Source organism: Zalophus californianus, chromosome 1 (assembly GCF_009762305.2).
Source record: "Zalophus californianus isolate mZalCal1 chromosome 1, mZalCal1.pri.v2, whole genome shotgun sequence".
Taxonomy (NCBI): domain Eukaryota; kingdom Metazoa; phylum Chordata; class Mammalia; order Carnivora; family Otariidae; genus Zalophus; species Zalophus californianus.
In genome coordinates, this window is record NC_045595.1 from 9,944,674 (window position 1) to 9,957,454 (window position 12,781).

At 60.7% G+C, this 12,781-nt stretch overlaps 1 protein-coding gene across 4 annotated transcripts in view; it reads right to left on the reverse strand.

Moving 5' to 3' along the window:
• The window catches only part of ADGRL1 (adhesion G protein-coupled receptor L1), a 44,000-nt gene that overhangs the window by 24,050 nt on the left and 7,169 nt on the right, over nucleotides 1–12,781 (reverse strand). For all 4 annotated transcript variants that reach the window (XM_027582894.2, XM_027582891.2, XM_027582890.2 and 1 more), the window contains exons 2-3: nucleotides 4,436–4,600; nucleotides 1,058–1,271 (exon numbers count right to left, since the gene is read on the reverse strand). In XM_027582894.2, coding sequence (XP_027438695.1) covers nucleotides 1,058–1,271; nucleotides 4,436–4,505 — 284 coding nt within the window. In that variant the 5' untranslated portion in view covers nucleotides 4,506–4,600. The remainder of the gene's footprint in view (nucleotides 1–1,057; nucleotides 1,272–4,435; nucleotides 4,601–12,781) is intronic.

The following is a 12,781-nucleotide window of genomic DNA, read 5'->3' on the forward strand; positions in this document are numbered from 1 at the left end:
GGGTGATAATCAGGGCTAGACGATAAAGCAGGGAAGGGGCTAGGAAGTCGGGGTGGGGGGCTGTGGTTTTAGAGAGGGTGGTCAGACAGGCCTTGCTGAGAGGATAGTCAGATAAGAAGATCCCCGGGCAAGGGAAGGGGTGAGCCATGCGGGTGTCGGGGAACGGCATTCCAGGCAGGAGGAACGGCCGGTGCAAAGACCCAGAGGAGGCCGCGGTGGATGATGGCGGCTGGAGCCGGCTGAGTTGGGGGGAGCGTGGAGACGGGAAGCCCAGGAGCAGAGCATAGGGCAGAGCGCGTGCGGCCTAGTGGGCCTCAGGGGAGACAGGCTTTTGCTCTGAGGGAGGTGGGTGCCCCTCAGGTGTTCACAGGCACCCCCTGGCTGCTGTGTGTGTGGGGGGAGACAGCCCAAGGCAGGCAAGTCGGGGCAGGAGATAGTGCGGCAAACCCGGGGGTGGGGGCCGGCGGGGGCGGCGGCGGTGGCAGCGGAGGTTAAATCTGGGTGCACCGTGAAGGACGGCTGACCAACTCTGAGTGGCCGGCAGTGGGTGTGAGGAAGGCTTTCGCAGTTTCGCACGCATGGTACCTCTGCCTGGCATCCCCGCCCCGCTCACACACACAGCCTCGCACACTCAGGCACTCACTTTCTCTCACGCTCATGTGCACTTCTGTCATCTGTGTTCAGACGTCACCTGCTCCGGGAAGCCTGTGGGACCTCTGGGCTCTCCCTCGGCTCCCGTGACACTTTCCCCATCCTGCTAATTGCTTTTACACTGCGAGACCTCCACTCCCTCCCACACAAATCCTGGAACGAGCTTCTGGAGGTGCCTAGTGGGTGCAGGCTGCCGGGGAAGAGGGGCTGGGTCTTCCCGGCTGTTTGCATGGGACCTGGCACCTAGCAGGTGCTCAGGAAACAGGGGCTGGACGCCTAGAAGGAAGGCGGAGGGGGAACAGGGTGCCAGGGCCGGGGGGTGCATGGAGGACAGGCATTTACCCAGGGCCCCCAGGAACCGCCTGCAGCCCTCCTCCCAGGAGCCCGGTGGGGTGGGGCCCCTCACCTCTGTGACATGATCTTGAACGCGTCGGGCAGGTAGCACTGCACGTTCTCCATCTGGAAAGGGTCGGCGTCGCAGATCTTGTCGTCTGTGCGCCCATAGTTGGCATTCTCCACCATGATGACGTCGCTGCCTGGGCACCGCAGCTCGATGGGGTAGCCTTCGCACGCCAGCTCCCGGCGCATCAGCCCGAACGGGAGCCCAGCCCGGCTCAGGCCTACGGGGAGGGAAGACCCCGCTGAGATGCCCCCTCCAGCTTGGCTGTATCCAGCACGTGGGCTATACGGACCTCCGTTCTTTCATCTGTCAAATGGGCTTCTCGGTGTGCCCACCTGTGCGGTAAGTTCTTTGCCCTAGGCCCCTGGGAGGTGCCTCTAAGCACTGGGGGTGTCCTGCCCGATGAGCGTCTTTGTCTACCTGGGGGCCTCGGGCCAGTCCAGATGGCCTATACCCCTGTGATGGGTTGAACTGTGTCCTCCCCACCTCAAATTCATATGCTGAAGTTCCAATCCCTCGTACCTCAGACTGGGATCACATTTGAAACAGCGGTGATCAAGTTAAAATGAGGTTGTCAAGGCAGGCCCTAATCCAGTATGACCAGTGTCCTTTTTATAAGGGGAAATTTGGACACAGAGACACACACAAAGGGAGGACGATGTGGAGACATGGGGAAAGATGGCCAGCCGCAAGCCCAGGAGAGGGCCTGGAACAGCAGCTTCCCTCACGGCCCTCAGAAGGAGCCGACCCTGCTGACCCCTTGGTCTTGAACTCCCAGCCCCTAGAACAGCAGGGCAACACAGTTCTGTTGTTGAAGGCCCCCAGCCTGTGGTCCTTTGTTACAGTGGCCCTAGCAAATGAGCACACCAACAATGTGAGTAGGAGCTTTTGGGTATCAGCTGACCTCCAGAAGGGCTGGGGACTGAGGTCAGTCATGTGGGTGGTCACCCATGTCTGCTCTGGACCCCGAGGCTCAGGGGAGCGTCCCAGGTTGGCAGCGCACCATGCATGCTGTCACACACCCGTCCCCTCGGCTGACATTATCTGTACCTGTTCACCGTGTTAACAGCATTTGGGAATTCTGGGAACGCATCTAGGGAATCATCAAATCTGAGGGTGGTCTAAAGGACTCCCGAACTCGTAACTGGTGTCAGAGAGGAGAGTGGTCTGGGGTACTTCCCTGACTTCACACCACCCCACACAACGGGGAGAGACGGCTTGGGAGGAAGTGCTCTCATGTTCTGAAGGAACCCCCAGCGCCTGGCCTGGCCTGGCCTCTCCTCAGCTGACAGGCCTGGCATGTCCGCGGGGCCAGAGCTTCTCGGTGGGGCCTGGGGGTCGGCAGCACCGGCGGCTCGCGGCTCCCCACCTGCTGACTCAGGATCTCTAGGGGGAGGCCGGGCGCCTCGGACCCGTGTGCCCACCCACGTTTCTGACGCGGATTCGGTTTGAACAGCCAGCTCTAGCCTCCTCAGGCCTCCGTCCCCAGTGTAAGATCAGCACGGACAGCCCAGGGCTCCGCCTTGAGGAGTACACGCGCTATAGAACGTTCCCGAAGGAAGCCCCGGGCATGGCACCCTGTGTGGTGAGGGTCAGTGTGACGATGAAGAACACGCCTGGTGGGGTGGCATGGTCACGCATCAGCCCTCCTCCCATGCCGTGTGAGGACCGACAGCTCCGGCTCTGGAGCCAGACGGCCGGGGTTTAAACGCCCTGCCGGCGGCCTCGTCCAGTAGCCGACCACCCCCGTGGCCCCGGTTCCTTCTCCCAGGAGCTGCCGCTCCCACCTCACAGCACCGGGACGGCTGCAGCGGGCACGAGGGCCCCCACACGGTTACATCTGAACAAAGGCCTAACGGGGGCAGTGAGGTGATGGGAGCTGAGTCCACTATCATTAAGGTTATCGAGGGGCGCCGGGGTGGCTCAGGCGGCTAAGCGTCTGCCTTCGTCTCAGGTCATGATCTCGGGGTCCCGGGATCGAGCCCCATGTTGGGCTCCGCACTCAGTGGGGAGTCTGCTTGAGATTCTCTCCCTCTCCCGCTCATGCTCCCTCTTTCTCTCTCCAATAAATAAATAAATAAAATCTTTAAAAAAATTATTGAGGCAGCCAGTCTCTATAGGACAAAGTGGGCTCCGCGTGGTCCACAGCTGCCGGGTCAGCCACCTTCTTAGACACTCGTCCCAGCCAGGCCTCGCGGGGTGCTGGCGGGGGGGGTGGGGACACGCAGAGTGACTCACAGGCTCTGATGTGCGGACTGTGGCTTGTGGGTACAGAGAAGTAGGGGTGCCCTAGGGCAGCAGTGCCAAGCAGACCCCTTTCAGGGGATTTGCTCCCTCCACTATCAAGTGGGGGGCCCCAAGGGGATGGCAGCTAGGCCCCGGGGGTTTTTTGGGGTGAGTTGAGTCTCACTTGGGGGAAAGTATTACATGTGTTCCTCTAGCACCATCTGCTTCCACAGCTAATTTTAGTCCTTCCTGGGCCTGGGAGGGAGGCCGGGGGTGGAGGGCTGGCTCAGATGGGTCTGGGGGTGGAAGTGGCCCCTCCCGGCCCAGCCGGGGCAGTGGGGCAGGAACCTGGACGGGCAGAGAATGTGGGCACTGGGGGAGCAGAGGGCGCCAGCTGCCCAGAGCCAGGGCCAAGGCCCCAGGGCCTGGCGCAGCAATGCCCCCTCCACCTCTGTGGCTTTCGGAGTATTGGGCTATGTGAAGGGACACTGGGGAGCAGAGTCCCCCAACAGTGCTCTCCAGACAGAGCTGGGGGGTGCCGGCTGGGGGCATGCCCAGGGCTAGGGGCAAGGCCAGCAGGCCCCTTCTTTTTGCCTCTCCTCTTGGCCTGCCCTTGCCCCTGCCTGGGCCCGCCACGGGGACCGTAACCGAGTGATTGGTGGAGGTGGGCGGGCAGGCTCGGGGCACTAATTGTTGCATGTGCAGGATCCTGGGGCCGGCATAGGGCTGAGGCCGGGTAATTAGTTGTTTTTAAATAAACGTCAGCGGGCATGCTTTAATTAAGCCTTCTTCCCAGCGAGAGCCTCAGGGATGTAATCACAGAGAAAGACACACACGTAAGACAGGGGAGTATCACTCACCGGGAAGGCCGGTCCTGGTCCCAGGAGGCCACAGCCCGCGTCCCAGGCTCCAGGACCCCTGGCAGGATGGGCCCTGCTGCCCTGGGTGTTGGGGGTGAGGGGCTGGTCCAGGGACCCCTCAGTGGTGCTGGGGGCGGTGTGATTACCAAGTCTTCTTCTGGCTTGGTTCCGCTGCGGCCTGGGGCGAGCTGGGGACTGCGGTTCTTCACCAAGTGCATGGGAGGTATTTCAACATTTTCTCTGCCCTCCCAGCTGCATTTTGGAGGCACAGCTCCTCCCCAGCCCCAGCAGCACCTACCTTGGGTGGCCGAAGTGACCAGGACGGCGGTGATGCAGAGACTCCAGAGCACGGCGGCCAGGCGGGCCATGGCGGCGGCCAGGGGCGTGTTCGGGGCGCTCAGTGTCCTGTGCCGGGGGCCTTGCCCTGCATCAGCAGGTGGGCACCACGGCCTGGCCCACCAGCCTGGAGAGAACAGGGAGAGTGAGGCGGGGGCAGGGCCCCAGCAGGCCCAGGAGGAGAGGCGTTTGGGCAGGTCCCCTGTCCTCCTCCTGGTGGCTGAGGGCTTGTCCCCGAGAGGGGCCAGTCAAAGTACCTCCCCCCGAGCCAGCTGTATGGGACTGAAGCTGCACCCTGGCCGCCCCTCCAGGCCCTCTGGCCTGCACTGCTAACTCCCACCCCCAGCCGGCAGACGGACCCACCCATCTGGGCATGTTGGACCAAAGGGGACCTCCTGGAAGCTCCTCCCGTGGCCTCACAGCCCCCCCTTGGGCAGCAGGGGCAGCTCACTGGGATGTCATGGCTGTGAAGGGCCTGCCCACATCCAGGCAGGCCTCAGACCCTCTCTCACGGGAGATTCAGGCCTTCTGGAAGCCTCTTCTCCATCCCCAAATCCCAACCCTGCCCACTTGTCTCCCTGACCTGGCTTCCTCACGCAGCACTGCGGGGCGGGGCAGGGGTGCCCAGGCATCCCGGCCTTGAACTGGCAGCCTCCCAGCCTTGGGCAGGAGTCCAGGCCCCGCCCCCAGCCCTTGCTTCCTGTCTCTCCCTCTCTGGTCGCTAATTAGAATCCAGCGGGCTGGCGCCACAGATCAGGGACCAGGGACAACCGAGTTCCCTCTTTCCCCTCTGGGGGGACCCTCGACGCAAGCTGGAGACAGGCAGGCGGGGTAAAGGAGGGGTGTGAGGTCCCCTAGGGGGCCGGGGGGAGGCTGGCGTTCTGTGCCCTCCCCTGCACTCCTCCCACCCATCTGCCCGTCCCTGGGCACTGCAACTCCGCGGGCACAGGGCTCCGTGCTGACCCATTTCCTCCCCTCACAGCTGCTCCTCCCTTCTCCCTTCCGGTCTCCCCTGGATGCTCTCCGAGTTGCAAATCCAGATCTCTGCTCTCGGCCCTTTGCTTCATCTGCCCCGCGGTTCTCAACGGTGGCCCTGACCCAGTGGCACCAGCCTGGCCATGAACTTCTACAAACACACATTCTCTGGGGAGGGCCAGCACCTGTGTTTTTACCGGCCCTCCAGAGTGTGAACACCCACTTACTCGGTCTTCCCTCGCCGCCACCCCAGTCTGTCCCATAGTTTCAATGCCATTAACCAGCAAATACCTTCCATATCTCTTATTTTCTGTTTGGAATCTCTCAACAGAGCCCCGAATTAGTTTTTCCTTCACCAAAGGAAAGCCTATCCACCAGCCCCGTCAGCTCCCTGATCCCATTTCTGCTCAGGCCACTCCTGCCTCCTGCTATTCCTTGACCACACCAACCCCTGCCCCAGGGCCTTTGCATTTGCCAGTTCCTCCACGTGTATCTTCTGCCCACCAGTTACCGACAAGGCTGCTCCCCCCACGTCTCCTTTAGGCCTTTGTTCAAATGTAACTATTTAGGGGCACCTGGGTGGCTCAGTCAGTTAAACATCTGCCTTAGGCTCAGGTCATGATCCCAGGGTCCTGGGATCGAGTCCCGAGTCGGGCTCCTTGCTCAGCAGGGAGCCTGCTTGCTTCTCCCTCTCCCTCCCGCTCCGCTCATGCTCTCTCTCTTGCTCACTCTCTCTCAAATAAATAAAAATCTTAAAAAAAAAAAAAAGTAGTTATTTATTTCTTGCATGGCCCCTGCACAGACACGGATCATTGGATTGCTTTGCTCACAGCTAGCCCCAGCTTCTAGAACAGGCCTGGCACACAGCAATGTGTTTGTTGAAACTCAGACCCCAAACCTAGGAATCTGCCTCGATTCCTCACCCTTCACCACCTCTCCCCTTCATAAGCTCCACCAGCAAGTCCTGACAGCTGCCTCCAAAGCACCTCACCAACCTGCCCACTTGTGGCCCCCAATGCCCCCCATCCAGGACCAAGCCACCTGCCGCGCCTGGGTGCTTGTCTTGGCCTCCCTGCCTCCACACCTGCCCTCCACTCAGTGCTAAGGGATCACTGAATGACGCAGATCCGAGTGTTAACCTTCCCCTCAGCTCTCCACTGGGGTCTGCGTTCCTCACCAGGGCCTAGACGCCACCGGTGACCTGGTGTCACCCTGCTCTGTAACCGGCCCCCTCCAGTTCCTAGGATGCTCTAGCCTCCTCCACCCCCACCCCACCCCCGCTTTGCCAGGGCTGCTCTCTCGGCCTGGAATGCTCTCCCAGGATCCCTGTACACCTGGTATGGCTTCACCAGTCAGGGCTCAACTCCAAGGCCAGGCCAGCAGGGCAACCTACCGGACCTTCCCTAACGTTCCTGCTGCTCCCACTTGCCATCCTGTTACCCCGTTTTGATTTACAGCTTTCAACCACACCTGAAGTTACCTGGAGGATATTGGCAAGTCTGGGGTCAACCTTCCCTACCAGACCATGAGCTCCTTGAGGGCAGGGACTTGGACAGGTTCTCAGGAAATAAAGGCGGGAACAGCACACTCCCGGGCAGTATACCCACTCCCAGGCCTCAGACTCCTCTCGCGAAATGGGAAGTGATCGGACGGTGTGGCTGGCATGCGGGCGCCCTCCCCACCCCCAGCCTTCAGGAAGCGCCCCCCCCACCCAGACATGGCCTGTGGCACTTTGGGCCCCTTTCCCAGCATTTCACAATGTTACATTGTGGGGGGCAAGGGCTTCCTCATCACCCCCACTCCCCACCTCGGCTCCCAGCCATGGTCAAGCTCAGGAGAGGCACTGACCCCACACTAACGGACACTCCCCTCCCCGGCTCTCCCCAGGGGGACTCAAACTAGCTAGTGGCTGGTTAATGCCGGAAAGGCTGCCGGGTGCCAGGCTCTGGGGGCAGCCAACCCAGACGGGTCTGGATACGACTCTGCCATTCACAAGTGGTGTGAACTTGAGCCAGTCCTCCCCCCCCGCCCCCAACAACCCCAATTCCCTCTGTGCCTCAAACCTGCGGGCTTCTGCTAAGGACAGTAGTCTGCACAGGTGACAGGCCAGCCCGGGACCCATCCGAGGGCGCTGTCCACAGCGCGGCGCGAGTCAGGGCACAGGGAGCATGCGTCTGAGTGCGAGGCTCCCCTCGCTGCTCCGGGCTGCACCCGGACCCAGGATGCTGCGACCTCAGGTGGAGTCTCCAGGCCTCTTCCCCACCCACACTCCTTCCCGGGGGCTCTAACTGGCCGCATGGTTTAGACGCCGTCTAGACTGTGATGACAGCCACACTGGAGTGTCAGCCCTGCTTCTCTTCTCACCGTCTACACCCTCGGGTCTCCAAGGCACCTTCGGCCTGAACAGCCTACAACAAAGCCCCCCCCCATATTAGTCCATGGGCCCAGCATCCCCCCAGATCCTTGGGCTGCAACCCCAGGAGTCAAAATCCCTGGCTCCTCCTTCCCTCGCCCTGATGTCCAGTTCAGGATTGAGTCCTGGGTCTGTACCTCCGGGACACCCCGGCATCTGTCTGTCCCCAGCAACCACCCTCCAGACAGCCCTGACCTCCTTCCAGCAGCGTCCCCACCCTTCTTGCTCCCGCACTCTGGGCTCCCCACCGGCAGCCAGAGAGACCTTCAAAAAATTATGGTATGATAGGTCACGTAAATGTGTCATTTTAACCGTTTTTACGTGTATAATCCAGTGGCATTAATTACATTCTCCATGCTGTGCCCCCGCCACCATCATGGTCTATTTCCAAAACTTTGTGATCACCCCAGTCCCTCCCATTCCCCAGCCCCAGCCGCTGGCAACGACCAATCTTTACTGAACAAATGCAAGGTGCCGGGGTGGGGCAGCTGGAGACAGGTGTTCATGACTGGCGGGCCAGGCCCAACCCACACAGCCCGGGCACCATTGCTCAGAGGTGTAGACAGCGTTCCCCTCGGGCTGCCCACCACTCCCTGAAGGCTGCTTCCCTGAAGGCTCCGCCCAGAAAGGCCCAGGCGCCCCCAGACCTGGCCCCCGCTCGGGGCTAGCGTACGAGGAGCCCGGCACTGTGACTTCCCTTCCTCCCCTCTCTTCCAGGCCAGACGGTGTGCCCACAGGCCCTGAGCGGGTCTGCCTGCCTCCTGGTGCCCACCTACGTGGGGAGGCAAAGGTCAGATGTGGGGAGGTGGGAGCCGTATTCGGGAGGCCTGAGCCCGGCCACCCCTGAGGCCTTGGGAGGGGTGTTATGGATTGGACCCCCTACCCGCCCCCCCGCCAAAAAAAAGGTACGTTGGAGTCCTGTTCTCCAGCACCTCAGGATGGGACCTTATTTGGTCTTTAAAAAGGTAATCAAGTTAAAATGAGGTCATTAGGGTGAACCCTAGTCCAGTGTGACTGCTGTCTTTATAAAAAGGAGATAACTTAGACACAGACGCACACACAGGGCAGTATGCCACGTGAAGACGGAGGCAGAGGTCGGGGTGATGCATCTACGAGCCAAGGAATGCCAAGGACTGCCAGCGAACCCCCAAAAGCCATGGGGGAGGCGCTGGCAGACTCCCTCAGAGCCTCCAGAAGGAACCGGCCCGGCCCACACTTCGATCTTGGACTTCGGGCCTCCGGAGCTAGGACAGTAAGTTTCTGTTGTTAAAGCCGTCCGGTCTGCGGTACTTTGTCGCAGCAACCCTGGCAAACTCGCTTGGGGGGGTCAGGACACATGGTGGGCTGGGAGGCAGAGCTGGGGCCAGGGCTGAGCTGCAAAACCTTGGGGAGCCTTTCACAAACTATGGGAGTGGGAGGCCTGCTGGATCTCCAGTCCCAGAACCTCCCGTGATGCCGGGGACAGCAGCCGACACCTTGGTGCCCCATTCCAAGCACTGTATACACACAGCTCATTTAACCCACAGGAACTCAGTACATGGGGTGGGGGGCGGGTTAGGGGAGAGGCACACACCTACATCTTACAGAGGAGGAATGTGAGGACCCAGGGGCATCCAAGTGATAAGGAGACAGGGAGCCCCTGGTGGCCGGGAGAATCCCCTCCTCCAGCCCCCCCACCCCACTGCATGTGTGTGACAGCATCCTCAGAGCTGGGCACACCCAGAGGTGCTGAACCCACAGGGCCAGATGAGCCTGCACATGCGTCTGTCCCCACCTCAAGCCTCAGCAGACTTGGGTGACCCTAACTGAATGCATGGGAAATTGGGCCTACTGCCCTCACACGAAAGGGGACTATACCCCAAGCATGTCCAACCCCCAGGTCATGTGCGCAGCCCACCAGCCTCACCCACACCTGCCTCTGTTTGCTCCTGAGCCCCACGTCAGTGTCAAGTCAAGGGGGCGTGTAGCAGGGGTCCTGGGGGTGGGTGACACGGCCCAGGCTCTGTCCTCAGGTGCCCTGAAATGGGGCAGGGGAAGGTGACAGGAGGAGAACTAGCTGCTGGAGGAGAGGGGGCGCCTCCAGTCTGCCCTAGAGTGCAGCTGCCATGGCAACCCTCTGCTCGAGTGGGTGGGAGTCTGAATGCCCGGGGGCAGGGGAGGGCACCAACAGAGGGGGCTCTGGGCCCCTCACAGCCCTGCCCCTCCACACAAGAGTCTCCTGCTTCTAGCCCCAAAGTCAGCAGCCTGAGAGCCCAGCACCTCAAGCCTGCCTCCTCCAGGAAGCCCTCAGGCACAGCAGGATAAGGAAGCAGCAGGCCAGGGCACCTGGGTGGCTCAGTCGGTCGTGTCTGCCTTCGGCTCAGGTCATGATCCTGGGGTCCTGGGATTGAGCCCCATGTCGGTGTCTCTGCTCAGCAGGGAGCCTGCTTCTCCTTGTCCTTCTGCCTGCCGCTCCCCCTGCTTGTGTGCTTTCTCTCCCTCTGTCAAATAAGTAAATAAAATCTTAAAAAAAAAAAAGGATGCAGCAGGCCCTGGGGGAAGGTACAAGGCAGAGGCTCCAGGGTCAGAATCTGCTGTGTGGCCTCAGGCTTAGCTCTTTGCCTCTCTCAGTGCATTTCCCCAGCTCCCCTCGGGGACTCACAGATAAACCTTGCAGAGGTGGGGCAAGTGTCCAGGCAGTGCCCAGCACGCAGCCCTCTCTGGGAAGGGCACTCCAGAGGGCAGCTCAGTCCTCCCATGTGCTCCTCCTGGACCCCTCTCTCCTTCTCACCCCCACATCCAACCCCAGCAGCTCCTGCAGCCCCTCCTGCAGGATCTGCGCACCTCCCACTCCTCGGCCCTCCTTGGTCCAGCCCCATCACCGGCCCCCTGGTCAGACCTGCTGCCTCCTCTCAGGTCTCGGGCCCTCGCTGCCCGCAGCCTGTTCCTCCCACAGCAGCCAGAGGGCGCCAGCGAGTACCTGGGTCAGGGCGCATTCCTCCTCCGCTCAGAACCTTCTATGACTCCTACCTCACTCAGGGCAAAAGCCCCAGTCCTTCCTGGGGCGCACACGGCCCTACCCACAGCTCCTCCCACTCTCTTCCTTGCTCACTCAGCCCCTGGTTCCTGGAGGAAGCCATCAGGCACAGTCCCATCTCAGGGCCTTTGCACAGGCTCCTCTCTCCTCCCCAAATGCCCGCACGGCTCCTCCCTTGCCTCCCCGAGCTCTTTGCTCCAACATCGCCTGCTCAGGGCAGCCCTGCTGGTCCCAGCACTCCGCCGTCCTATCCTGGCTTTTTTCTCCACGGCACCCAGCACCGGCATGCCAGCTGTGCATTTTACGTTCTGTCTGTTATCTTTCTCCCACTAGATGTCAGTGCCACAGGGTGGGGTTTGTCTGATTTGTCAGTTTTAAAAGGTCACTCTGGCTGCCCGGTGGCACTGGACCACAGAGGGGTGGGGGCCATTCGAAGCAGCCACTTCCCCCCCCCCCCCCGAGGCCACCTCCCTGGTCTCCTCCATCTATCTGCCACTCCCACCCCATCTGCTCTCCGCCCAGCCCAAGTGATCTTTGTAAAACGAAAACCCAATCATGTCCTTCCCAGCCTACCACCCTCCATGGCTCCCTATTGTCTCAGACGCCCTAGCATGGCATCTCAGGCTCTGGTCTCCAGCCACCTTGTCAATCCCTTCTCTGCTCTAGCTTCCTAAGGTGCCTGCCCCCACCCCACACACCTCTCCCTCGCCCATACACACAGTGCTAGGGCTCCTGTCCCTGCCCCCACTCTTCCTTCAAAAGGTTCTGCCCCCAGGACTGCCTGCATTGGTCTCTCCTACTCCCACACTCATGGCACACTGGGCCTCCATGTTTGCCCCCGCTAATTGGACTTGGGCTCTGTTGTTGAAAGTCTATGTTTCCCACCAGCTGGGGACTCCTCAGGGAAAGTTCCCTCACGGGTCAGTCTGGCTCTCTGTTGCATGCCCAGTCCTGGGCAAGAACAAGTACTTATTAATTTGTTTAATGAACAGAGACAAAACAGACCCAGAGAACAGGTCATCCATTCAGTGCACAGTTACCTAGTTCCCACTGGGTCACAAGTGCTTTGGAGGAAAATAGGCGTGAAGGGGAGGAGGGGGGTGGGGGTGTATCTGTGGGTACAAATGTAAACGGGGTGGTCAGGGAACACCTCTCCCAGAGGGAGACATTTTAGCAAAAGTGTCAAGGAGGTGAGCCATCTAGGTACCTGGGGAAAGAACATCCTGGGCAGAGGGAACAGCATGTGCAAAGGCCCTGAGGCAGAATCTGCTGGAGCGTGGCTGCAGCCCAGTGAGCAAGGGGGGAGGGTGGAAAGAGGTGAGGGCAAGGGGAGGTTAAAGGACAGAGCTAGCAGGGCCTTGTGAGTCGAGGGTAGGACACAGGCTTTTATCTCCAAGTGAGGTGGGATCCAAGGAAGGTTCTGAACAGAGGCGGGGCATGGCCTGACTCAGAAGTTCAGAGACTCCTTCTGCTGCCAAGGGAGATTAGACTGGGGGGAGGTGGGGGCTGCTGAGAGCAGTGGGTGAGCCCCACCCCCACCCCTTTTCTCTCCCTGTCCACTCAGCCGTCAAAGCCAGAATCCTGCCATTTAGCCCATGCTTCCTTTTTTCACCCTCCTACCAACCACCCAGCAAACCATGTCAACTCCTGTCTGGAGAACCCCCGCACCAGCCCATCTCTAATGTCTCAAGGCCCTTTCCAGAGTCTTCACTTTGACAGCCCACAGTGGCTTCCTCTTCCTGCTGGCTTCCTGACCCCCCCCTGCTTCCCTCTGTGGTTCTCTCCCTCCCAGGAGCCAGAGAGAACTCATGCTGAATATTCCTATCCTGTCTGTTGTGCCTTGACCCCTCCATAGGTCTTCCCAGCCCCATGGACACACCTCATGGCACATACTCAATTCTGCC